General features: G+C 42.9%; 1 protein-coding gene across 1 annotated transcript; it reads left to right on the plus strand.

Moving 5' to 3' along the window:
- The first annotated feature begins 645 nt into the window (after nucleotides 1-645).
- LOC128460605 (midasin) lies at nucleotides 646-25,544 on the plus strand. The gene is made up of 28 exons (XM_053445848.1): nucleotides 646-847; nucleotides 2,798-2,913; nucleotides 3,275-3,406; nucleotides 3,490-3,552; nucleotides 3,933-3,975; nucleotides 4,058-4,108; nucleotides 4,318-4,361; nucleotides 4,616-4,814; nucleotides 5,088-5,152; nucleotides 10,748-10,909; nucleotides 16,399-16,534; nucleotides 17,063-17,241; nucleotides 17,407-17,538; nucleotides 17,652-17,793; nucleotides 18,294-18,601; nucleotides 18,689-18,841; nucleotides 19,685-19,786; nucleotides 19,878-20,076; nucleotides 20,164-20,331; nucleotides 20,482-20,642; nucleotides 20,797-20,886; nucleotides 21,543-21,658; nucleotides 22,077-22,251; nucleotides 22,491-22,564; nucleotides 22,754-22,868; nucleotides 23,215-23,281; nucleotides 24,203-24,345; nucleotides 24,436-25,544. The coding sequence occupies exons 1-28, from the start codon at nucleotides 646-648 to the stop codon at nucleotides 24,619-24,621; spliced, it is 3,723 nt and encodes a 1,240-aa protein (XP_053301823.1). The 3' UTR covers nucleotides 24,622-25,544.
- Nucleotides 25,545-25,578: the final 34 nt, after the last annotated feature.

Raw genomic sequence — 25,578 nt, forward strand, 5'->3', positions numbered from 1 at the left:
CCTGAACTACAAACTCACACCATACGAGAAAAGATATGATTCTCTTCATCCATCAAACTTCATTTGATAACAGTGAAAAAGTTTGTTTAAAATGATTTACATGTCACAGAAGTTGTGTTGTTTATATTCAAGGAGTCAACGAGTTATTATAAAAGTCTCCAATGTCATTTTAAATTTAAAAACGTTTAAATGAAACGTTTTTAATCAGGTTAGGTCTTAAATATGATGCACTCACCTCGTGTGTCAATATGATGCCCTCTGTTTGTTTTTAGATCAGAAAATCACTGTCCGGGCCAAAGAGGAGGAGCAGAATTGCTCCAGCTCAGGCTGCTGAGACACAATCGCCTTGAGGAGCAGTGTGTCCTCCCTCTGGGACTCCAGCGACTCCGAGGAAACAAGCAGTGAATTCAGTCGACACTCCATCAGCTGATCAGGTGACACTCCGCCCAGCAGCGCAAAAAAGATGAAATAAGTTAATCTCAGTCTGTACCCGCAGCGGGGATGACTTCTCGCAGTGGTACCTCCACTGTCCCCCCCCCTTCAAATTCCGCCATCGCGGGGAGACGGTGGACTGGCGGCAGATCAACAAGGTGGACATAAACCGTGTGAAAAGCCAGCTGGATATAGAAACTCCAGGAGCACATCATGGAAGTGACCTTCTGCAGCCTGGATGGGGAGCGGTGCCAGGAGTGCCGGAGCCCTGTGGACCCGGGTCTGCTCAAGGTCCTGCAGCTGGCGCAGCTCTCGGTGGAGTGGCTGCTCCACTGCCAGGAAGTCCTCAGCCTCAACCATCATGCGGTGGAGGAGAGGCTGGAGGCGATGCGCAAAGAGCCAGCAGGAGGAGAGGGTGAAGGCTCTGGAAGAAGAACTTGTGCTGAAGGGGAAGGTCGTGAGCAACCTCCAGTCCAAGCTGCTCCTCTGTAGCCATAAGGTAAGCTGCTAGGAGCGCTTCTAGCTCAGCTAACAGAGGTGGCTCAATAACGGATCTACACTGACCTGTTTCCTCAGAAATGGGAGTTGCCTTATACAATGTAATCAATAACGTTTTCTCCTTCTTTCTTTTAGTGTAAAATTTGTAATAAAGGGTTATTTACACCACAATTCCTACAGAGCCACATGGAACGCCGTCATCCTGAGGACCATGAGAGCCATAAGTCCACCTGACACAAAGAGAGAGAGAGAGGAACATAAGTAAAGTCAGATACACGTAACGTTGCGTCTTCTACATCAACCTGAGGAGGTAGAAAACTGAGCCCTTGGCTTTCTCGTTCTAAAAGACTGAATGTTGTAGCTGTTATGGTTTTGTTTTGGATTGATTTGAGCAACATCATGTAAATGTAACAGGTGGAACAAACCATAGGAATTAAAATAAAGGAAATAAAAGTTTATCATTTAATTGAAAATTAAAACAATGGTTTCACGTTGAAACTCTTTCGCCTGCTCAAGACAACTCTATAAACAAAGACACCTGTCCTACTCACCGGTGAGTTCCTTTAACTTAAAAGGTAGCAACAGGTATGCATAAATGCAATAAACTCAAAGTTAAGCTTACCACTTTCTTCTAACTAAATGCAAAGACATTCAGTTACATTCATTAATTTAAAACCCATAAAAAAGATCGTTTTGAACCATAAACATCTTTCACAATCAAAGTTCAATGTTTTTCACGTTCAGTCTGTTCACTCACAGTTCACTGATTTACACGTTTAGTCCAAAGTGGTCGAGCCACGGTCCTCAACTTGAATTGATTTGTTCCCAAAATGGACGCTACCGTCCCAGACACTTTGCTGCTCGCTGACGATGCGGAGTCACATGTGGCAGGGTAATACTCACAAACCAAACCGTCTGTCGGTAGCTTGGGAGAGGGAGGGAGAGAGAGAGGGCAAGTGAGCAGCGGACCGTCCAGGGCTGTAATGGCGCTGCGGCGAAGTCCCCGACGCGGCGGGCACATCATGGGCGGTAGTGGCGAAACGGCTGGCGGTCCTTGGCGCGGTGAAGTCTCCGAAGTTGGCGACGAGCTAGCTGCTAAGTGGTTAACCACACTTTACTAACTAGCGAGGATATTTCGCCTCACGCTACAACGTGCTATACTTCTAACTGCGTCACAGGGGAATCTTCAGTGCTGGTGGTGTAAACTCCTTCTTCACTCCAACCGTAATACTTCCGCAACACGGACACTAACAAACTTAAACTTAGAGCTAAACTTATAATTAACCGACTTGTTCGGCTGTCATTCACTCTTTATCAGGTGTGAGTTCTCCGGGCGCGGCCATCGTCACTGTCGCCGTTCTCCGCACACCTTGTCCCGCCCCTCTGCTCTCTCCATTCGCCAGCGCACCAAATCTCCAGTCACTGATTGGATGGACCTATTGCCAAGCTCTGTGGTGCTATTGGCTGTGGAACCCAGGATTGATGTCCCAAAGTAAACGCAGAGGCTGCACATAAAGAAATATGTCCACACTCTGGGTGTAACCCTACATAAACAACAATCCCTTGGTGCCACCACCTGTTGTTGCTCCGTTTTCCACTGCATGTAGTGTAATGATGTGATCATTAGTGTAATGAGGTAAAATACGTCCTGCTTTCTGGTGAAACAGTAATGAAAGTTTTAGCTGTTAAAGTTCTTATTTAAAATGGATTTAAACCGGATCAAGCAAACAACGATCTCTAACCTGGCCACTGAGGGGCGACCCGCGGGACGCCAGTTTGAAAAAGGGTTCAGAACAGAGTCTTGTCTTTCACCTGTAGATGAGCTTTTAATTAATGCAAGTGATATGACTCTTATTCTTTCCTCCAGAACTGCAGTCGGATCGGGAAATGAAATCTCAGATCAATAATCTGAAGATGGAGATCAGCAGCTTGAGGGAGCGGAACGTTCAGCTGCAGCAGAACCTGGATCTCAAAACAGCTCAGGTAAGAAAAGCAGAACATCGGAGAACCTTGTACGAACAGATTTGTTGTCACGTGGTAGTAACGAGCGATTAAGGAAAACTTGATGCACTCATTAACTTTCTCTGATTTGAAATTTTCAGGCACAATTCATGTGAACACTGTCTGCTGTTATTCAAATTGAATTAATTATTTTGCATCCTAGTTGAAGCTGCTTGTCGACTCCTGGCAGAAAATGTACAGAGATAGTTACCAACTGATTTGAAGTCAGGTTGATCAGATTTTGAAAACTGATTTAGGGAAATAGTTCTCTCTGTAATCTTGTTGAAGCTTCCACTCTTATAACAGGCACTTGTTATTTCACTGTTTTTTTGTGTAATTCCAGGAGAAGCGACTTGAGAGTGAGCTAGACCATTTCAAAGCTGAGGAGATGGCTCGCTTTGAGCGAGTCCAAACCGACTCTGCTCGCTCCCAGGAACAACTCCTCCTGAAGCTGGAGCAGCAGCTGAAGGAGCAGGTCAGTGGCACAGGGAGCTGATATTTTAAAGCCTAGAAATGAGTGAAGTGATAACTCAAAATGCTTAAAATATTTCTCTCCAGGATGAATCGTGGAAATCCATCCTGCACCAGACCAAGGAACACCATGACTCTGAAATGAATAAGGTGAGTTTCTGTCAGAGTTGGCGCATGTGAAATATTAAACAAGCAAACTGATCATGTCTGACATGTATTTCCTGTTGTGCAAAGTGTTCTGAGCGCGTAAAGAAAAGCTCTTGTTTTGTAGAGACTGTCATAAACAATCAGACCTGATATAGATTTTTTTGATCCGCCCAATTATTAAATTCAGCTCTAATAACAATACATAAAGACATAAAGAATGAATTCTGCTGAGATGTAAACGGCCAAGTCTCTTGCTGTCAGTGCAACTTTTTAGAGAATTTCACCAAACGCTCTCGTTTAATTTCATGAAAATCTCAAAGACTGTTTATCTTTTTCATGCATGATCATGAGGTATAACTTGTGATGATTTGTTCCACTTGCAGATGGTAAATATTCCCTCCAACACCAAAGAAGTGGAAGAACCAGGTATGGATCCATCTCACATGTCTTCTTCAGGACAGAAACTGCTCATATGATCCTAATGCATTCATCTCATTGTGTTTTCCAGTGGTGGTCTGCGCACTGGCACCAGAGCCCAAACCATCGAGGGTTGTTCTTGGTGAGTAAATCCTAAAACTAAAATGAGAACATTAAAACATGGTCACTCCCAGACAGGCTGAGCATGTGCTTCCCTGCATGATGGATTTAATGCAGTGTAACAGCTGCACTGCTGCCACGTCCCTGACCCCTCTCTGTTAACACCTGTTTTATCTGCCCAACATGTGTGATTGTCAACACAAGACTGACCGAGTGAGGTTTCTTTTACAGACTCGAGCAGCGCCTCTGAGCTGGAACAGAGTTCGAGCATGATGGTACATGATCTGAAGTTGAACCCCAGCGACAAGAAGGAGATCCGACGAGAGCTGGAGCAGTCATGAGTAAGAGGATAAAGTCACAATATAGGAGAACAAAATAGATATTTAATGAGAAGGAGTAGCCTCTTTTCCTCACTTCCGGTTGACTTGCATACAGACACAGGGCTGCGTGGAAATGATCTATGAAACGACATATAAGCTATGAAGAGACGCTTTCTCTAGACCTTCACCCTTCTGCTTCTTCTTCTCAGAATCTAAGTGGTGTAAAGAGCAAGGATTTCACTTTCTTCATGGCCAAAGTGAATTCATTGGAGGACCAAGCAAAGGAGGTGCCTGGTTACTGGCGCTGTCAGGGGGAGCTCGACCTCAGCTTGGACGAGAAGATGAGCGCCAGAATGATGACAGAAGCTCCTCCAGAGCCTCAGGCTCCATCTGGACAAGCGGTTCAAGGTGCTTCCTCAGACTCCGTCATCAGAAATCCTCTTTTAATTCTTATTCTGCTAACAGACCAATTTAAACCACACCACACTGGACTTTCCATCTCCACTCAGCCTTATATGACTGATTTGAAATGAAATATTAGTTTCATTTTTATAAAGTGTAATTGGTTTTGACTGTGTATATCCAACACTCTCAGTCTAATCTGTAAAAGCTTGTTTTCCTTCACATAATTGGATTAAGGCTCTGAAACACCATCAGTGACTCTGGTGTCTGTACCTGCAGGCAAAGAGTCCAAGACTCCCCAGCCAGCGCCGAGGGCCGAGAGCACCACCAAAAGGGTTCCCACGGTACCTGGAAACCATGGAAAACATGGAATTTATTTTTTCATTTTCCAGGTTTGGAAAAGTCATGGAAACTGAGCAAAAGTGAACACTTACATGGAAATTGAAACAGTTATTCTGGAAAATTGTATTGGATGATGTGTAAAATAGTAATAAAATGAAACTATTGAGCACAGAATTAAGATAAGTTTATAAAAACCCTTTACATGTGAACAGCTCTTACTGTAGATAGAAATGGATGATCCCATGTTGTAGAACATGCTCTTGGCATCCTATCTGGTGTATTGGATGTTGGAATTTGATGAGGCAACCTGGTGATATGGACTTTAAAAGTATAGTTTCGGATTGGTGGACTTCGGGAATAATAACCGAGAAACATTACTCGCGATCTCAATACAAGGGTGAAATACATGCATTTCCCAGCCAACACGGGAGCCTTGACATCTACAGTGAAACTTCTTATGCAAGTTTATCCTCAAATGTAAGAAGCTGTGTTTTAACTGTGTGGTAAACCTGGGTTTATCAACGTTAGTTAGTAAAGGCCTCAGTATGCTTCTCCGAGTCCGTTGCGGAAGGACGGACGGGCGGAGCGGACGGACGCTTTTTGATTTATAGTTCTACGAGCCTTTTTGTTCTGAAAACAATTCACCGCCAGAACAGTAGATGGCGTAACGGAAGTCGAGCTTAGAGAAGCCTACCTCATGAGGTATATAGAAGAAGTCCACGCTGGTTTATTTACGTCCCCCCGGCTCCTCACACACAGTGAACGATGACAACAGAAAAAGGATGTTGATGACGCGACAGTTTTGCTGAAATAAAGTGACACCCAGCGGGTCAACATGCTTATGTTATCGTGTCTTAGCGCAGCGGTTCCCCGGTCTTGTTTCCAAACTGCGTTGCTAATTCAACAGCTGCAACCGCTTGACGCTACATGGAGGCAGCTAGCTTCCACACACAGTCAGCACGGACAGCCGATACTAGCTACTACCAAGTGTTTGCTTCTAACCTGACGGTGTTTGAGAAACAGTGTCATGAGAGCCGTGGGATTAAAGTCAGCGGGTTTTTGCGCTGTTCCCACCGCAGTTAGCATGGTGGCTAGCCCGCTATCCCCGTTATCAAAGTTCGTTATAACCGTATGTGACCGTACACACATGCTGTAAGTGCTCTAACCAGCCACCGTCAGCCGGACAACGCCGCTGGCTTAACACACTTGTCACATTAATTATAGAGTCTTAGTTGTGATTTAGGTTTATTGTGATTTAGGGAATGAAACAGGAAGTTTGAGGTCCGGAAATAATGATGTCCCGAAATGCTGGCGTTAGCTGACCAATCACAGCCAAGTGCTATCCGTGGGCTGTCCGCCATTTCGACGTGTAGTTAGAAAAATGAGAGCTGCACGAAAAGCTCTGCGAGGAGCCGCGGAGAGGCACGGAGAGGGCGTTCCACGTTGGAGAGGGCGGTCCTATCTGTCCGTGTTCGTCAAAACGGAGAAGCATACATTGGCCTTAAGAAGTGCAATGTTGCTAGCAAGCTGCAACTTGCTAGCTTCAGCTTACACTAGAATTGTTGACGTAATTTTTACCTTGCTTTTAAAATACTAGAACTATGTTCGATCCCCATATGTATTTCACTCACTGACTTTTCCTAAAACCGTGTTATTCACCACATTTAGGGGAGTTTGTTTTGAATTTGGATTCAATAATGATGGTTAGCAAGCACATGCAGTGCAATCTTGCTAGCCAACATTCAGCTTGCTAACTAACTAGCTAGTGTTGGCTAGCCTGCGTTGCTAGCTAACTACCAATACATTTTCACATTAGGCTGTGACATTACTTCTATACTAGTTGACATGACCAGTCTAGTCTTGATAAATTTTGTAACATTCATTCTTATATCTACTTTTAGCTATTTTGTGATTTTTCGTTTTTTCTTTAAAAAAATGATACTACTAAATAGGAACATTTGGGGTGAGACATTTTTTAGGTTGCTGTAGAGGAACCACAGGGGAACCAGCCTTATGTTTTTCCTTTTAGGTTCATTAGTTTGATTTACAAAAGCTTTTACAGAGTAAGAGTAGGCATATTACCTCTTCTACGTAAGACTCATAATCTCAAATGTGTGATGCATTACAGGAGTGAGGGACAATGACACGCTGTAGATTCAGGATGAGGAAGAGAAGAGGGGAGAAGATGAAAGAGGAGGATACAAGAGTAGAGGATGACAGAGGAAAAGGGAGAAGAGTGGAGAGGAGTTGAGAAGAGTAGGAAGAGAAGACAGGAGCGGATACGAGAGGGGAGGTGTGGAGAGAAGAGGACAGGATGAGATAGGAGAGGAGTGGAAGAGAGAAAAAATATCAATCCCAATGCTCATGTGTCTCAAAGTTCCCGTTCAATAAATTGTTGTTCATCTACAGATTGTTGCATTATTTCATGCATTGATATATCAATAAGACATAATCTCTAAGCATTTACAATGTAGTAGCGATGTGTCGGTCGTGAACGATTCGTTCGTTTCGAACGAATCCTTACAAGGACTCGGGAGTAACGAGTCCTCTCAAAGAGAGATTCGTTCATTTTCTCGTGGCCGCGCATCGGGACTGTTGCATAGGCTGATGCAGGTCACGTGAAAACGGATCCAAAGACTCGTATCCGGCAGATGAACGAATCACTGATCCGAAGAACGAAACACTGATCTGAAGACACGGTCGGGAGGTGAACGATTCGTTCATCTGCCGGGTATGAGTCTTTGGATCATTTTCTACGTGACCTCCATAGGCTCAGAAAAGGAAACAGTTACCTCATTCCCTTTCGCGTGTTAAAAAGCAGCCATGACTGACAGCTTTTGTGTGGCAGATCATTTTTCTTTGAGAAAACCTCCTCTATTATATACAGTAAAACATGACAGTTTGTATGGTTTTAAATTGTCATTTATTGTCACACTGGCATTTAATTATCACGGGAAATAATTACACTGCACTAAACTGTAAGTGTAAATGTAAAGTAAAAATAACAAAACCAGTCATTATGACTTGTGAATAGGGCTGAACGATTTGGGGAAATAATCATATTGCGATTAAGATTTAATATGCGATTCTTTTATTTTATCCTCTCTTTCCCCCCCCAAAAAAACGTAATGAATGATTTAAATATGACCAACAGAATATTAGATACTGTACAATATTCTTTCCCACATTTTTATTTAACTGCTCATTACAGAAACAAGAATAACAAATCGGTGTGCATTTAAGTAATTTAATCAAAGTCATTGTAAGTATAAACCACAGCTGTTAATCCCTGCAGGACAAAGCATCATTCTGTCGCAGAAGAGACGAGGCAAAATTCCGTTCCAAGAGCAAGAGAAGTTCGCTCTATTCGGCCCAGCGCTAACCTCCGTTGTAAACACGAGACCCAACGAAGCCCGCTTAAGAGGCCAGGACTTCACTCATCTGTTTCCAGGAAAATTCGCCGTCCGTGCAGGCATCCTGAGGTTAACAACGAGATTCACTGGACTTCTGGAAAATCCGCGCCACGCGCAAGCAACACCGCGAAGGTCACAGTAAGAGGCTTTATTGACTGGGCAGAGACTAGTTTAAATACTTAGCGTGTCATGTTTATTTGAGTGTGTTTGTTTGTAGATCGCTGATCTGTTTTTAGCCGTGTAACGCGTGGTGAACTGGAGACGTCACATCCGGTTCCTTTGTCTACTATGTTCTGAGAAGCGCGCGTAATAAGCCGGCACTTCTTTTGTTTTTAAAGTGTTACCGTCAGAGATATTGTGACAAGTGTGATATTGAGATTTACATCTGTTAAAAGGATAAATCTCACGTACTGGACTGCCCGCTTCGCCGGAAGTTTGTCTCTGACGATGTTTTGAGAGCTTTCCTGATCTCTCTCTATCTCTCCCTCTCTCTCTCTTTTCTCCTAAACCTGTTTTTACACACGTCCCGACCTACACTTACATATTTCATGTGGCATAGAAAATTCTAGATTTAAAGAGCCTTAATCCATCTCGACGCCATTCGGCGCCAGAACCAGGAGATAAGAAATCTCTTTGTCTAAAGATCCCCTTTGTTAAGGTCAGTGACCGGCAGCCATTTTGCTTTTCGCAACGTGGCTTCATTCATAAACCTCCATCTTGAAAGTACGTGAACGTAACATCCTGATCCTGGCCAGACTTCGTCACCACGTGATCTCGTCATTACGCCATAGCCACTCCCTTTTCTCTTTAGACACACACACACCCACACACACACACACACATAGAGACACAGACAGGCAGACACACACACACCAGTAGATACTCAGTATTACAGGTGTGACCATTGTGATAAGTGCTGCTGCTGCTGTTGCCTTCTTTGAAATATTGGAGTTTGTTAAATGAAGAATCATTGAAATAACATTAACTTTATTTCCCCTTTTGAATAAATACTTTTGTAATTAAAGTATTTGTATTTCTGTGATTATTTGTACATGTGTATGTGAATACAGCTGGATTACTATAGCCTATGCTCGAACTTAAAACCCTTCATTGTTTATTATATAATCATTAATATTAAATATTGAGATTATTAATATAACATTTATCACTTGAGACTGATAACTATAGTTTGACTAGTTGGTCCCTGTCACCAGGGTGGTGCCCCGCTACGATAAGCATTAATTACAGATTGTTTCATTCTTGATTGATAATTTTATTGTTTTCATTAATTATTTAACCATTATTAATTGATAACCGTATCATTTCTAATTAATTATTTTACTATTCTTAATTACTAGCTTTATAATTTTTAATTATTTTTAATAAATAATTTCTATTTTAATAATCATTTCTCATGATTATTAATAATTAGCCAACGTCAAATCTACTACTACTATTGCACAACACTTACAAACAAACTACTTCTCCCATCATGCATTTCACCTTTCAGTATTTCAGTGTATCACAATGTACGTACACAATAAGTCACATGTCTTGAAAATGATTACATCAAAAGTGTTTAAAATGGAATGATGATGGTTTTAAAACACAAAGTTTCTGTTGAAATGCAGGAAAACAGGGATCAGGATGGCCAAGTGGATAAGGCAAACTGCAAGGAAGGTTCGTGCTTAGTTTCCTGAACTACAAACTCACACCATACGAGAAAAGATATGATTCTCTTCATGCATCAAACTTCATTTGATAACAGTGAAAAAGTTTGTTTAAAATGATTTACTTGTCGATGTTAGTCACAGAAGTTGTGTTGTTTTTATTCAAGGAGTCAAAGAGTTATTTTAAAAGTCTCAAATGTATTTTTAAATTTAAAAACGTTGAAATGAAACGTTTTTTAATCAGGTTATGTCTTCAATATCATGCACTCACCTCGTGTGTCAATATGATGCCCTCTGTTTGTTTTTAGATCAGAAAATCACTGTCCGGGCCAAAGAGGAGGAGCAGAATTGCTCCAGCTCAGGCTGCTGAGACACAATCGCCTTGAGGAGCAGTGTGTCCTCCTCCACTGGGACTCCAGCGACTCCGAGGAAACAAGCAGTGAATTCAGTCCACACTCCAGCCGCTGCCAGAACAGTCATATTTAATACTTCTCAAAGAAGCCATGGAACCCAGCTGATCAGAGGGCTGGACGACCCCGTTGTCTTTCTCGGCGCTGCCTCCTACGAGTATCAGCCGCAGGTGGACATCACCTTTGGCGCGGCCTCCATCCAGATGATCGAGATGACAGAGGACGAAGCTCCAGCCGCCTCTGAAGAAGCTGTGAGGAAGGAGCAGGTCCGGCCGGAGGAGTCCGTCAGCTGCATCACTGAAAACTTTCAAGCTTTCATGGCGGATCTGAGTCACGAGGAGTCGGACGGTGAGGAGCAGTTGCAGGTAATGGTTGAGCTCGTTTTCAAGAGGGCCGTGCAGAAACCACACTCAGGCTGCAGTCTTCTCTGAGTTGTGCCAACACCTCTCAACAGTAAGTGATGCATCTATGACTGGAAGCTACTTTATCCTGTTTCTTACTTAGTTGGACAGCTTGTCTTTTATGTGCAGGTTGGAACCTTAATTTAACCCTTTGATAAACAAGGTAAATTAATAATTATCTTTCTCACTAGTAATAGATTGTCAAATAAGACTTAATAAGAATATACATTTATTCATAAGGTAAGAAGGGAGGATTTAAATTATGATTTGTGTTAAAAACAAGATATTTAATGAATACGTACAATATTAAATGAAGAAATAAGTGGATTTCAAAGATATTGCAAAGAAAAACTCTAATATGCATGAAATAACATCGGAAATCATACCATATTTTACAATACAATATTTTTGACCCATTTTTTGAATTAGAATGGAAGTGAAAAAAACTGTTAATTGAAGAAAACCTGAAATACTGAATGACGAAAATAATTTACTGCAAAGATATACAGTGCCTTGCATAAGTATTCACCCCCCTTGGACTTTTTCCCATTATGTACTGTTACTAACTGGAATTCAAATAGACTTAAATAAACTTTTTCCCGTTTGATCAACAAAACATGCATAGTACTTTGGAGGTGCAAAATAAATTTTATTGTGACACAAACAATAATGAGAACAAAAAAGTTGACATCTGTTTGGTGCATAAGTATTCACCCCCCTGTGTCAATACTTGGTAGAACCCCCTTTCGCTGCAATTACAGCTGCAAGTCTTTTGGGGTATGTCTCTACCAGCTTTGCACATCTAGAGATGGAAAGGTTTGTCCATTCTTCTTGGCAAAAAAGATGAAGCTCAGTCAAATTGGATGGAGACCGTCTGTGAACCGCAATCTTCAAGTCTTGCCATAGATTCTCTATTGGATTGAGGTCTGGGCTTTGACTGGGCCATTTTAAGACATTAACATTCTTTAATCCAAACCATTCCTTTGTAGCTCTGGCTGTATGTTTAGGGTCATTGTCCTGCTGGAAGATGAACCTTCGCCCCAGTCTCAAGTCTTTTGCAGACTGCATCAGATTTTCTTCAAGGATTTCCCTGTATTTGGCTCCATCCATCTTTCCCTCTATTCTGACCAGTTTCCCTGTACCTGCTGAAGAGAAGCATCCCCACAGCATGATGCTACCACCACCATGTTTCACTGTTGGGATGGTGTGCTCAGGGTGATGGGCAGTGTTGGGTTTTCGCCACACATAGCATTTTGCATTGAGGCCAAAAAGTTCAATTTTGGTCTCATCTGACCAGAGCACCTTCTTCCACATGTTTGCTGTGTCTCCCACATGGCTTCTGGCAAACTCCAAACGGGATTTTTTATGGATCCCTTTCAACAATGGCTTTCTTCTTGCCACTCTTCCATAAAGGCCAGATTTGTGGAGTAGACGACTAATAGTTGTCCTGTGGACAGATTCTCCCACCTCAGCTGTGGATCTCTGCAACTCCTCCAGAGTAACCATGGGCCTCCTGGTTGCTTCTCTGATTAATTTTCTCCTTGTCCGACTCTTCAGTTTGGGTCGACGGCCTCCTCTTGGTAGGTTTGCGGTTGTGCCATATTCTTTCCATTTTCTTATGATGGATTTTATGGTGCTCAGAGAGATGTTCAAAGCTCTGGATATTTTTTTATAACCTAACCCTGCTTCATATTTCTCCACAACTTTATCCCTGACCTGTTTGGTGAGCTCCTTGGTCTTCATGATGCTGTTTGTTCAGTAATGATCTCCAACAAACTCTGAGTCCGTCACAGAACAGGTGTATTTATACTGAGATTAAATTGCACACAGGTGGACCCTATTTACTAATTATGTGACTTGCAAATGTGACTTGTGAATGCAATTGGTCGCACCAGATCTTTGTTAGGGGTTTCACAGTAAAGGGGGTGAATACATATGCACTCAACACTTTTCAGATTTTTATTTGTAAATAATTGTGAAATCCATGTAATATTTCCCCCCACTTCCAAATGATGCACTATTTTGTGTTGGTCCATTACATAAACTCACGATGAAATACATTTTAATCTGTGGTTATACCATGACAAAATGTAGAAAAGTCCAAAGGGGGTGAATACTTATGCAAGGCACTGTACATAATACAAACTGAGTGAGTTCACTTTTGACCCATGTTGTGTTAATCAAATAATGAGTTCATTTAGATTTGAGGATCAAATCAGCTGACACTGATCACTATGTGAGTTACATTTGTGTTAATATTTCCTTATGGTTTTCTCCTCTTCAGGTGGAGGTCCAATCATTGTCCGACTGGTCAGCCAGCGTCTCCTTCAGGAGAGTGGGTCCTGCCTGGAGCCAGTCAGGGACGTGAGGGTGATTGATCGGCTGAGGGAAGAACAAAACAACGCCAAACCTTCCGGTCGCTTCCTCAATACCATCAGGTTTATTGGGGAGCTGTTCCTCTCAAAGGTTCTGGCTGAGAAAGCCATGCACTGCTGCATCAGGCCGTCTCTCGAGAGCCTCTGTGAGCTCCTCCAGCTCATCCAGCAGGACCTGGAGGTGGTCACGTCCATGGAGGTGATGGACTCCTACCATAACCAGCTGGAGTTCATCGCAGAGAAAGGGAAGAGGGCACCAAGGCTCTCCCTTTTGTTGAAGGACACAGTGGACGCAAGGAAGAGTGCAGGCTCCACCCCCCACTAAGTTTTTAATGAAAACTCATGTGGGAAATACAACTTATACACTTATACAACTTATACAGTGATATTTGTAAATGGACTGTAATGGGACATTCTGTATTTAGATAAGTTTAATGAAAGAATGACAAGTTTATGTAGAGAATATTGTTATAAGATGTGTTTCTGTAGTTAGACTTGTAACACAATGTGTATTTGCATACGATGCTCAGATGTGTATTTGCTTAGAGACTCCTGTGCCTCTTGCTAAAACAAAAGGTTTTCACAGCAGGGGCCAGTCAAGCAGATGGAGCAGAGAGACTATAGTTGTTACTGACCAGAAGACGGGGGTCACTGGGAAAACAGGTTTTCAAACTCAAGAGCTTCTTCTTGAGTCTGAGCAGAAACAAGATGTCATTGTGTTGTAAGACTTCAAAGAAGTCCTCATGCAGATTGATGGAGACAGAATGTTCAACCAGTCTGGTCACACACTCAGAGAGCCGATTGGATAAACGTTCTTCTCCTGTGAGGAGGAGCTTCTACTTGTATAAATGAAATGACTTTTTATTGGTCAGGGCCTCTGCCTTGAATCTGTTACCGTGATAATAAGCTTTGTGCCCCCATCCGCAGATGGGTAGAATTAAAGACCAGAAGATAATTGTTTGTTGGTTCATGTATTGAATCTCCTATTACAGGACAGAAACCCCCCCCCCCCCCCACCCCCCCCAACTGCAACCCCTGCTCCTACTCTGTATAATGTACACTGGGTGACATCATGCCCTGAGAAATGTCTTTACTCTCTTTGGGGTTTGTACTATGTTGTCGACTAATGAATAAAATGTTTTAAATGTAATTTGGGTGTTTTTATGTCTTGCATGCAGCTGACCTCACATTTCAATTAAAACACATTAAAACATGTGGGAAATACAACTTATACGTTTCCCCTTTTCCCTATAGTATTGACATACACCAAACACCAAACACATAACACATACACATATTGACATACACCAAACACATAATACATACTCATATTGATACACCACATATATTCCTTAAACCATACTCATAGTCAACACTTTATATCACACATCCCAGCTCCCTGATTCAGTTCGCACAGAGACAGTGAGTAGACCTTGGCCCACAATCTCTCCCCCAGACAGCACACTAACGCAGCTGCACTGATACAGCAACATTATCACCTCTGGTAACCACGACAACGGAGTGCACGTACGACATCGTCATCACGCGATATTCCAAGAGGATGAGGCACTGTCCCGTCTAGATGCAGCAGCCTCCATCTAGTTTTGACCAATACAAGAAGAACCCCAGTCACGCCCAATATAACAATATATAATCTATGTGCGTACTCTGTTTAAGCGTCTTTCTTCCTGCGCAGCCTTCTGCATAGAACTAGAGACCCATGCATGTTCAATTCCTGGACACCGCGTTTTCCTGACCTGTGACCTCTGAATAAACTTGCTTAATTTCAACTTGAGAACGACGACTCCTCTCCTTTGATTTCCACCCGCAACAATAGTCAATGAAAAGCACAGATGACTGGAGAATTTCTGGGATAACATTTGACAAAAGTACTTATCTTGAACTGAACATCAAATCTAAATGAGAATTCAGTAAAAAAAACTAAAACATATTTGATCTCATATTTGATCTCCTTTCAGCTAGTTGTGTAAGACTAGTTTCACTTCATGCTGTGAGGATATTCAATATAAGCCTCTGGAGAGGGATATTTATGAATAGATAAAAAGCTTGGTTTTATTATATCAACAGCAAGAGCATGCTATTATTTGACAAGGACAGACAAACTGCAGCTAAGTTTTGAGTAACACTATTTTAAACCAATCCTTAAGATATTTCAGTGCATGTGTAATAAATACGGCATCCGAGTTCAGACTCCTAGAATTAGCTCAGTATCGTCTGCTGAAACTCAGAGACTCTGTCTGTGAGCTTATGTTTGTGCACTGGACTAAACTTTAGTTTCTTTTGGGAGACAATCTCGCAGCATATTTCAGGATTCCCAGTTCTGGGACCATGAAGGTTAATACATTTTGCACTCATCTGTCCAGTCCCTGTCGGGACAGATTAGTGTGGTGGAAACGATCAGACATAAACATCTCTAACATGGCAGCATGGCCAAAAAGAGAACTGCTCTTATCTTTTTTTAACATGGAGATGTAAGCTCCTGTCACACTTACTGCAGGTGAACTGAGTTCAGTGTCTACCTCCTTCACAGTGTCAGCAAGCTGTTCAGACATTTGAACCTACATGTTCACATGACCTGATGCCTGCACTCTGCCCTCCAGCACCCAGAGAATCATACAATAACCCTGAGCTGCTGTTAGAGTCACAGGAGCCAATGAGACTTAACTAATGAGAAGCTTTTACAAAAGAAGGCTTAGAAGTGTTACGAGGATCTGAAGTCATTATTAAATTTTTCTTTTCAGTTTGTCCCCTGGGGTGGGGGGGGGTGGGGGGGGGATTTGTTCATATACGTCTGCATGTATGAGATTTCATGTTCAATTGTGAAAACCAATAAATAAAGTGAAAAAAAATAAAAAAATAAACCAAAGCCTTTAATAAGTCGTTTAATAAGTCACGTTACTGATGAATCTCTCAAGAGGATTTTTGGTTTGGTCAACATTTCTCCTCTTCCTCCTCCAGGTGGAGGACACGTTTCAGGAGGGCCAGGAGAAGGAAGAACAACAGGATAAAGAGAAAATCAAGGCTGAAGACAACGCTATTGAAATGTCCGAGGACTTTGATGGCCAGATGCATGATGGGGATGAGAAAGAACCAGGTGATGTGGCCCACCAATTTTGCTTTTGTTCCATTTCATGGTTTTATCTCTTGCTTTCTAGTCCCTACTGCTGGCTACTGAGAAACTGGAGTAAAAAAAATCTCAGTCCTGATTTGTTGACACAGACTTCAGTGGGTTCCTTAAACCCAGGTCATGTGACCTGACACTACCACAACCACTGCAGATTAAATGCACCATCTATTGCAAAAAGTGACAGTCTGTGTTAATAAGCTCTCAGCTAATTAAGTTTGTGTTTAAGCAGCACGTAGAATAGAAGGAAGGGCTTCTTAGATTTCTCACGCCTTCATGCTGTTTTAAACCTGGTCAGAAATGTACTCGGATGCAGGCACAACTTTCTTGTTGCAGTGTAAGATCAGGCTAGGAAGGCTTCTTTTTATAAGAAGTTAAAAATTAACTCATTTTTTATCATCTCGTGCTGGTGACCAACGACTAAAGAATTTCAGAAAGTAAAAACGCCTCTTCCAAAATAACTGCTCATAAGATCCATCATCCATTCATCATTCTCAGGTGAAGATGAAGACTCTGATAAAGAGGACCAGGAGGATCTGGACAAAAAGATGGGGAACCTGGGTGAAGGCGAGACTGACACTCTGGATGAGAGGATGTGGGGAGATGATGAGGATGATGATGAGGAGGAGGAAGAGGAAAGTGACCAGGAGGAAGAGTCTGGCCAGGGCATGGACCAGGTAAAGGACACTAGATTACCATCAGGCTAAAACAATATTTAACATACATCGTTAATGTCTCCACTAAGTATTTTATTGGCTGTTTTTCACATTAATCAATATTAAAGACCAGTGAGGTGTTGTTGGTCTGGCCTAATTTCCTGTCAACACTGGATTCTGTGTCAGGGTGAATCCGAGCTGGTTGCCAAAGACGACAACTTGGACGCTGAAGAGCCAAACAAAGACAAGAAAAACCAGGATAAAGATGAACAGATGGTTGAGGAGGAGAAAGAAAAGATCCACGAGCAAGGAGATGAGGTAATATTCATTAAGAACTGAAGAAGTTCAGAGGTACTCCTCCCTGCATACGCTGATCTCCTCTTACTTCTGTGGTTGAGCTGTGTCTGATCTGTGCTGTTGCTGTTTCTCAGAGGGAGTTTGATGAGAATGAAGTGGATCCATACCACGGTCAGCAGGACAAGAGGCCTGAGGCTGAGGCCATGGATCTGCCCGAGGATCTCAATCTGGACCAGGATGAAGAACCTGGAGAGGATGGAGAGGGCGAGGGTGACGGTGAGACCTGCTGCTGAACTTAGAGATGCAGCTTTTTTAATCATATTAACATGTAGTTGAAGGACAGTGATTTTAGAGGGAGTTGCTTAAGGAGAATGAAGCTGATGAAGAATTTATATATTGACAAGATGGTCTCAGAGTATTCAGACCTTCTGCACACTGAACTGTGTGGTAGATTTATTCGAGTGGGAAAAAACTCCCTGTAATGAAAGATACAAAATGTTAAACAATAAAACCTAAGAAATTATACTATCCTTTTTGGTTAAAATACAGTTTAAATACATTCAGTATAATGTCATCTAAATAAGTCCTAGAACAGCACCAAAGCTGTTTCAGCAACACATAACTTTGAGAAGTTATTGTGCTAAAAACTGAATAAAAATATTTCTGATATATAAAGAGGCATCTTTTGGTAATTATACATACACAGAACGTGCAACAGTATCTCTGAAATACATTACCATAACTTTTAGCCTCTGAAACATGTTTTCCCTCTTCAGAAGAGAATCCCTTAGACATCGATGAAAAAGCCATGGACCTGGACGAGAAGGAGGATGGAGAGAAAGATGGAGGAGAGGATGAAGGAGCAGAGGAGATGCAGGAGGAACAGACAGAACTACCAGGAGAGGAGAAGGAGAAGGAGCAAGAGCCCAAGACTGAAGAGGAGGAGGGAGAAGGGGAGAAAAAAGGAGTTGACGAGGAGTCTGCTGCGCAAGATGAAGAGGAGGAGGAGAAGGAAAAGAGTGGACAAGAGGCAGGAAGAGATGAAGATCACACTGTTCGCGACGACAAAGGAGACAAACCAAAAGTGTGTATTTAAAGGAGCTTCTGCAACTTCTCTCCAAACGCATACTTTTGTTCTCCGTTTCACTATAATGATTTTTCATGCGTGCAGGATGAAGAGGAGGAGGGTGGGGATGAGGAGCAGCCAGAGTCAGCAGAGAGGAAGGAGCATAACCGAGACGGTCAGACTGGAGAGGAGAATGTCCAGAGTGACACAGCTGTGGAGCTGGGAGGAGAGGCGTCGGAGAAAGACCAAGCTAAAGAGGTACACTTCATTCTGAACTGAATCAAGAGCGTCACCTGTCTGAGGCGTGTTACTCTAGAAAACCCAAACCAGTGAAACCAGGCAAACTGTGGGACACGGTATAAGACCTGAAGAGGTTTAGTCTTCAGATTGTTCAGACATGGTTTCAGCAGCGGGTACAGAGTGGTCATTATTGTAGCAATATTATCCTTGACTTTGAATAAATTGGGCCTGGAAATTCATTGAAAAGTCTTAAAGGGTAAGTTCACTGAAAAATGAAATCTTTGTTATTAAATAAATGATCATCATCTTCTCACCACTATGCCGATGGACAGGTGGGTGAAGTGTCAGAATCCACAAAACACTTCTGGAATCTCAGAGGTCAATTTTGTAGCAGCAGAATCCGAACCAATTGAAGTCAATGGCGACCTATCTTCACACATTATCAACCAATCAATCAAATTGTATTTGTATAGCCCATATTCAGAAATCGTCTCATAGGGCTTTAATAATAAAACATCTGACTAATAAAATCTGTCTGTGCAGTTAAACAGGAAAAGATCAGATCAGAGGAAACGTTTCTCCTCATGTCCTGAAGCTTTGCAGTCAGTGGCAATAAAACTGCTGACATCCTTATCTAAAATGTGTGTTGCTTATGTATGCATGATATCAGAGAAAGTTGGGATCGTGTCAGAAATAATTGTACACTGTCATAAGTTTAGCGGCTACTGCCATTGATCGACTCAGCACAGACCTGGCTCAGTTCAGTGGAGCCAGATCTGGATCAATTCTTCATCCACAGTCAAGTTGTCCCTTTACAGACGATTGAATTTAAAATATTAAACCTTTTTCTCTCTTGTATAGGAACATGGGAGCGGGGCAGCTGATGCCAGCCAAGCAGATGGTCACCAGTCAAAGCTGACGGCTAGAATGGCTGCACAGACACAGACTCAGAGCAAGACTCAGGTACGACTCACAGGGATCAGGCTCCGTTTCTGCCTGCCTTTTGTTTTTCAATCCATCTCATCGCAGCTTTCTTTTTATTCTACTGCTCCAGAGCTTCAAGAGGAAGCCTGGTCACGCGGACAACGAGCGATCGACAGGCGACTACAACGAACAAATAAACAAGCGTCTGCGTACAGTGGAGAGCAGCAAGGACAGAAGTGCAGACAACAGGCCGAGCGACGCCCAGCAGGATTCTGAGCTGTACGAGCACATCAAACAGGGAGAGACGGCCTACGACACTCAGACATACGGTCAGTGATCACACAAACACACAAGTAGCCCATGAGAACCTCAGATCAGTGTTTTTATAGGCGGATGAATGACTGTTGTGTTTCCAGATGTGGCAAGTGCAGACCAGCAGAAAGCAGCGGGGCCTCAGCAGGACCAGGATCAGAAAGATGAGGATGTTGCCATGGAAACAGAGGACCAGGAAGAGGACCTCCGTGCCGCTGATGTTCAGGAGCTGAAGCCTGAGCAGCTGGATTCAACCAAGGCCTCCCAGAAAGGTGCCAGCATATCTTCTTCTACTGCTTCAGCATATGTTCTTCTCCAGCTTCAGCATATCTTCTTCTCCTTTATGTTGGTTATGAATTTCTAGTTGTTTTTAAAGAAAGCTGAGCATCATCTCACTTCTTCCTCCTTTTGTCCATGTGCAGGTGTAGACAGTGGGGAGATGGACGTGCAGAGGCAGGGCGAGGAGGAGGAGGACCAGGAGAGATGGAAGGACCGCCAGCGTCTCGCAGAAGATAGGCGAGCAGAGAGAAGCACAGAATCCACAATTCACACTATTCCTGAGCTGCTGATGGACACCATGGAGGTAAACAACCGCTGTAACACAGACACTCAGATTTGCTCTTCTTCCTCGTCCTACACAAACATTCTCAGGGCTTTTGTTTCGCCGTAGGCCAAAAAACTAAGAATTTAGTATCAAAGTCGTGTCTCTGTGTTTGTGTTTGTGTTTGTGTTTGCAGAAAGCAGAGAGAGACCCAGAGGAGATCAGGAGGGAGATGGAGCTGCAGCTGGAGGCCTGGCACAAACTGGCTCCAGGAGCTCAGGAGGAGGTGAGGCTGCAACAGGAGGTTTAATCTAAAGTCTCCTCCTCCACTCTTTGTAAATTGTGTAAATAGTTAATTGACTGTATTCATGTAGCACTCTTCTAGTCTTGATGACTACTCAGAACTCTTCACAGTTTAGTTTTGCCATCCACACACATCCATACAGTTGTATCATACATCACTCACACACTGCTGGCACTGCCCGCGGGCGCAATTTGGGGCTCAGTATCTCGCCCAGGATCAGTTTGGCGTTTGGGATAGGGAGACTTGAACGGACCACTAACCTTCTGGTCAGTGACCCGCTCTATCTCCTGAACTACAGATGCCATGTGTGACTAGATCATGGTTTATCTATCAGTACTTTATATTCTTAAGGAGGTTTTGGCTTTTTTCTGCAATGTATCTTCTGTCTGTGGGTCTGACTGAATGTCCACAAAACATCTGCTGACATGCACTATTGCACACCAAAACAGTTTGACTTTTGACTGCACAAATTGCTCAATAGTGCCACCAGTGGTCCAAAACTCCACAGGCTACATGTATCACTCGTAGTGTTGTTTAATCTCCGGCTGTGTCTGAGATCTATTCTCTCTGATCTCAGTGGTTTACATTAACTAATATCAGGTTGTAACTCGTGGCCGACGTGTTCTTGTCTGTTTCAGGAGAGTGCAGCTGCCTCCATGTGGCATCAGTACCAGACCCTGACCTCCGCTCTGTCCCAGCAGCTGTGTGAGCAGCTCCGCCTCATCCTGGAGCCCACACAGGCCGCCAAGCTCAAGTCAGTACAAACACAACACAACATACACCATGAGTGCTGCAGGGTAAAGATGGCAAATTGATTTAGAACGTTTTAAGACCACTTCACTTTTGCTCACTTTATTATGTTGTATGCTAATTTGGATCAATCTACGCTCAGTATCCATAATGGCTAAATGAAATCATAAGAGTTTGTCTTTATGGGATAAGGAGTAAAATGGTTGACTCACCGAACAGAGAATATTTTTCCTCATTTTCTCAGATTATTTCAAATCAATTAATGATTATAGCCCATATTCCCACATCCTCTGTCCTTAACACTTAACTAGAGTGAGGAAAAAGTATCCAAAAAGTTCTTAGCTAAAAAAACCATAGTAGCCTGGTAAGCCTCTACGTTTAATCAGTGGTGTTGACCGTGGCGCTGCACTGTCGCTTCACAGAGGAGATTACCGCACAGGGAAGCGTCTGAACATGAGGAAGGTCATCCCCTACATCGCCAGTCAGTTCCGCAAAGACAAGATCTGGCTGAGGAGGACCAAGCCCAGTAAGAGGGAGTACCATGTCTGTCTGGCTGTGGATGACTCCTCCAGTATGGTGGACAACCACTCCAAACAGGTGACAGAGCCCCGTCATGTAACCTTGTATACCTGCTTTATAGCTCTTCCAGAAAGCTGTTCCATAGATTAAAAATGAATTATTGATGATTAACGCTGTGTTCAAATGTGGTTTGTGTTGGTATAGGACAGGACAGGTCCTTTCACTATCTGTACAGAAATATCTGTTTCATAGAATCATAGTGAATATAAGAAATTGCAGTAAATATCTGACAAAGGACCTGTGTGTGTTTGGTGCAGCTGGCGTTTGAATCCCTGTCAGTGATCATCAACGCTCTCACTCTACTGGAGGTTGGACAGGTGTCTGTGTGCAGGTAAGGACTTTTCTTCTTTAATTCTTGTTTTTAGTTTATTTGCACAGTGAAGATAGAAAGTGATCAAATGATGCTAGAGAAGAAAAACGTAATTAAAGTAACAAACTGATCCCAAACGAAACTGAGTGCACTGGAATGCACAGCTCGTGGTGAACAACATGTTCATGTCATGTCTGTTGGTGTGTTCAGCTTTGGCGAGCAGGTGCAGCTGCTCCATCCCTTCCAGCAGCAGTTCAACGACGAGTCCGGGGCTCGGATCCTCCGACTGTGTCAGTTCCAGCAGAAGAAGACCAGAATAGCTCAGGTGGGGGGGTCGACCATCCTCTGTTCTCAAATTTGAACTAATGTCGCTGCTCATGTTTGCCTTTTAAACATGACTGATCTTGAACAGCAAATCATGCTTTAATCCTGACACCTGTAAGAAATACTACACCTGTTTTTTAAAAGCTTCGTGATTCTTTCCTTAATAAGACTCCTCCTGTGTGTTCCCATGCCGAGACACCCACCTCGTATAAGGAATACATGTTTGAAAAGCTTTTAAACAAGTTAACTTTTCCGCCTTGTGCCTTTTCATATGATTGCATACATACTGTGAGCAAACAAGCTCCTCCCGTCTGACTCACTCTCTCATCCCTCTCTCTCCTCTGTAGTTTATGGAGACTTCCACCAAAATGTTTCTCGCAGCTCGGCAGCAGATTCCAGGATCTGTAAACTCAGGTAATGACTCACGCTACGTGCTGACTGTACCAGCTCAGTCAACTGATGCTGTGTATAGTGGGACTTTTGAGATGTGTGTGTATGTGTGTGTCATTGAAATGTCAAAGTTTAAGCAGCAATATCACATCTGTTTTCAAATCTTACTAACCCAAAACATTTTGATCAATAACAGCACATTTAAAAACCATTAAACATCTCTTGTTGGTTCATAAACGGTTTTATTGGTTGTAAAAGTTTTTAAAGTGTGTGACTGCTTGGAGTCTTTCTTCCTGCTGAACCTGTGTGAGTAAATGGAGTCAGATTAGGTCTGATCCATAAAAAACCTGTTATGTGACAAAGAGGAAGAACAAGTGACTGAAAACCTCAGAGGGAGCGTTTCCCTTCATGTCACTGTGATACAGGCAGAATTATGAATTATGTAGAAGCTCAACAAGCAGCTAAGCCTGTTAACACTGAGCAACAATAACAAGAATTGTACCGAATAAATTATTCATTCATGTATGTCACTTTGCTCAGTCCCACAATGCAAGATTTCCCAGTATGCCACTGAAGCCAGTGCTCACATGTATTTTAGTCCTTTTCAACATAAACATGTCTTTTTAATGATTCTCTCTTGATTTAAAATATCACAATTAGACTGGGAAATGGAAATCGTTGGTCCTTTCCCAAAGGAATTAACAGAGTTGCATGTTGCGTTGGACTCAAGCTGATTCAATTGCTATTCAAAAGCCCATTTCATGTAAATTGAATTGATATAAATAAGAATATAAGCTGTTCTACATCAGATTTGAACTGTACATGTACTTTATCACCTCACAGTCCTTGCCTCATGCAAACAAAACTTAATTAACAGCACGAGTTGTTTCATTTACCTTTAATACCCTTGACCGTTCCCCTCTGACCTCTGACCTCCCTCCACAGACACGGCCCAGCTGCTGGTCATCGTCTCTGACGGCAGGGGTCTCTTCCTGGAGGGGAAGGAGCGGGTGACGGCAGCAGTGCGAGCAGCTCGCAGTGCAAATGTGTTTGTCATCTTCGTGGTTCTCGACAACCCCAACTCACGGGTGAGAAAAGCAGAATTTGACTTCACTTGTATTTTACTTTTCCGTACACAAACTGTTACTAAGCAGCGTTTTTGTCTGTGCTCAATGCAGGACTCCATCCTCGACATCAAGGTCCCCATATTCAAAGGGCCGGGGGAACTCCCAGAGATCCGCACCTACATGGAGGAGTTCCCCTTCCCCTTCTACGTCATCCTGCGAGACGTCAACGCCCTGCCGGAGACGCTGAGCGACGCTCTCAGGCAGTGGTTTGAACTGGTCACGGCAGCCGACCAATGAGAAGCCATCTTTCACACAAAGGGAAGAAGTGTTCGGCGACCCACTGCACAATGCCACTCTGCTGCTAAGCTTCTCAGCCAGAACTGAAAATCAACAGAACAAAAAAATAAAACAGAAGACGGATTTACCGCTGTACATGTGCCTTTATTTTCCTATTTTTACTGTAGATTTTAGTAGAGTTTAATAGCAACCTTTGCTGTTTTATCTTTGTTATCAGAAGAATTGTGTTTCTTTTGTAATGTAGCGAGGATTGCTTTAACTTGCACGTCTCAGATGAAGCGATAGAAGTAAAATTGTGATTTCATTGCGTGTGAACCACCTCAGTGAAGGGTCAGTAAATACCTCTGTCCACCTTGTACAATACCCCCAGACCGTCTGTTTGTCCGTGTGGATGGGACAGTCAGTGCTGCAGAGATCATCCAGTCATCCATGTGTGAACACGACAGACGTGCAGAGCTGTGCTTTGTGTAAAATGGACGTCACGACCTACAGTAGCATGTTGTCGTGGTCGTGACTGAGGAACTCCTAAATGTGCCTTGGAGAGGAGAACAGTGTTGCATCTCCCTCCACAGCTGGATCAGCTGCTGGTTGAGGAGTCGGAGGCACGGCCACAGCTCTGTCACCGATTTTTTAGAAACTCCGATCTCACACACTTTGAAGCACAACGACAGTTCCGCAGATTCCAGTTTTGAGTGAATGCCCCAGAATTACCAGCGTGTGTGGTTTGAAGATGACACATCTGCTGAGCGACGGCTCATCAACGTGTCTGTTAGGACTAGATGAAATGTGCATTGAAATGTTTCTCATCACCTCTGTGTTTCGTAGCGTACATGTAAGTGTCAGAAGACACTGGCCATTTTTAAGAGCATCCATCTGTTAAATCATGACACGAATGATCCTGACAATAAACTGTTTAAAAAGTATCTCTGTATCTCTGTCTCTTAATATATCATTGCT

The sequence above is a fragment of the Pleuronectes platessa genome, chromosome 17 (genome assembly GCF_947347685.1).
Source record: "Pleuronectes platessa chromosome 17, fPlePla1.1, whole genome shotgun sequence".
NCBI classification, from domain to species: domain Eukaryota; kingdom Metazoa; phylum Chordata; class Actinopteri; order Pleuronectiformes; family Pleuronectidae; genus Pleuronectes; species Pleuronectes platessa.

Bases quoted from the DNA above. Each gene is read 5' to 3' on its own strand.
- LOC128460605 (XM_053445848.1), top strand. From the start codon at position 646: ATGGAAGTGACCTTCTGCAGCCTGGATGGGGAGCGGTGCCAGGAGTGC. The intron at 22,565-22,753 runs GTAAGGACTTTT...TGGTGTGTTCAG, and splicing joins GGACAGGTGTCTGTGTGCAG to CTTTGGCGAGCAGGTGCAGC. The intron at 22,869-23,214 runs GTGGGGGGGTCG...TCTCCTCTGTAG, and splicing joins AGAAGACCAGAATAGCTCAG to TTTATGGAGACTTCCACCAA.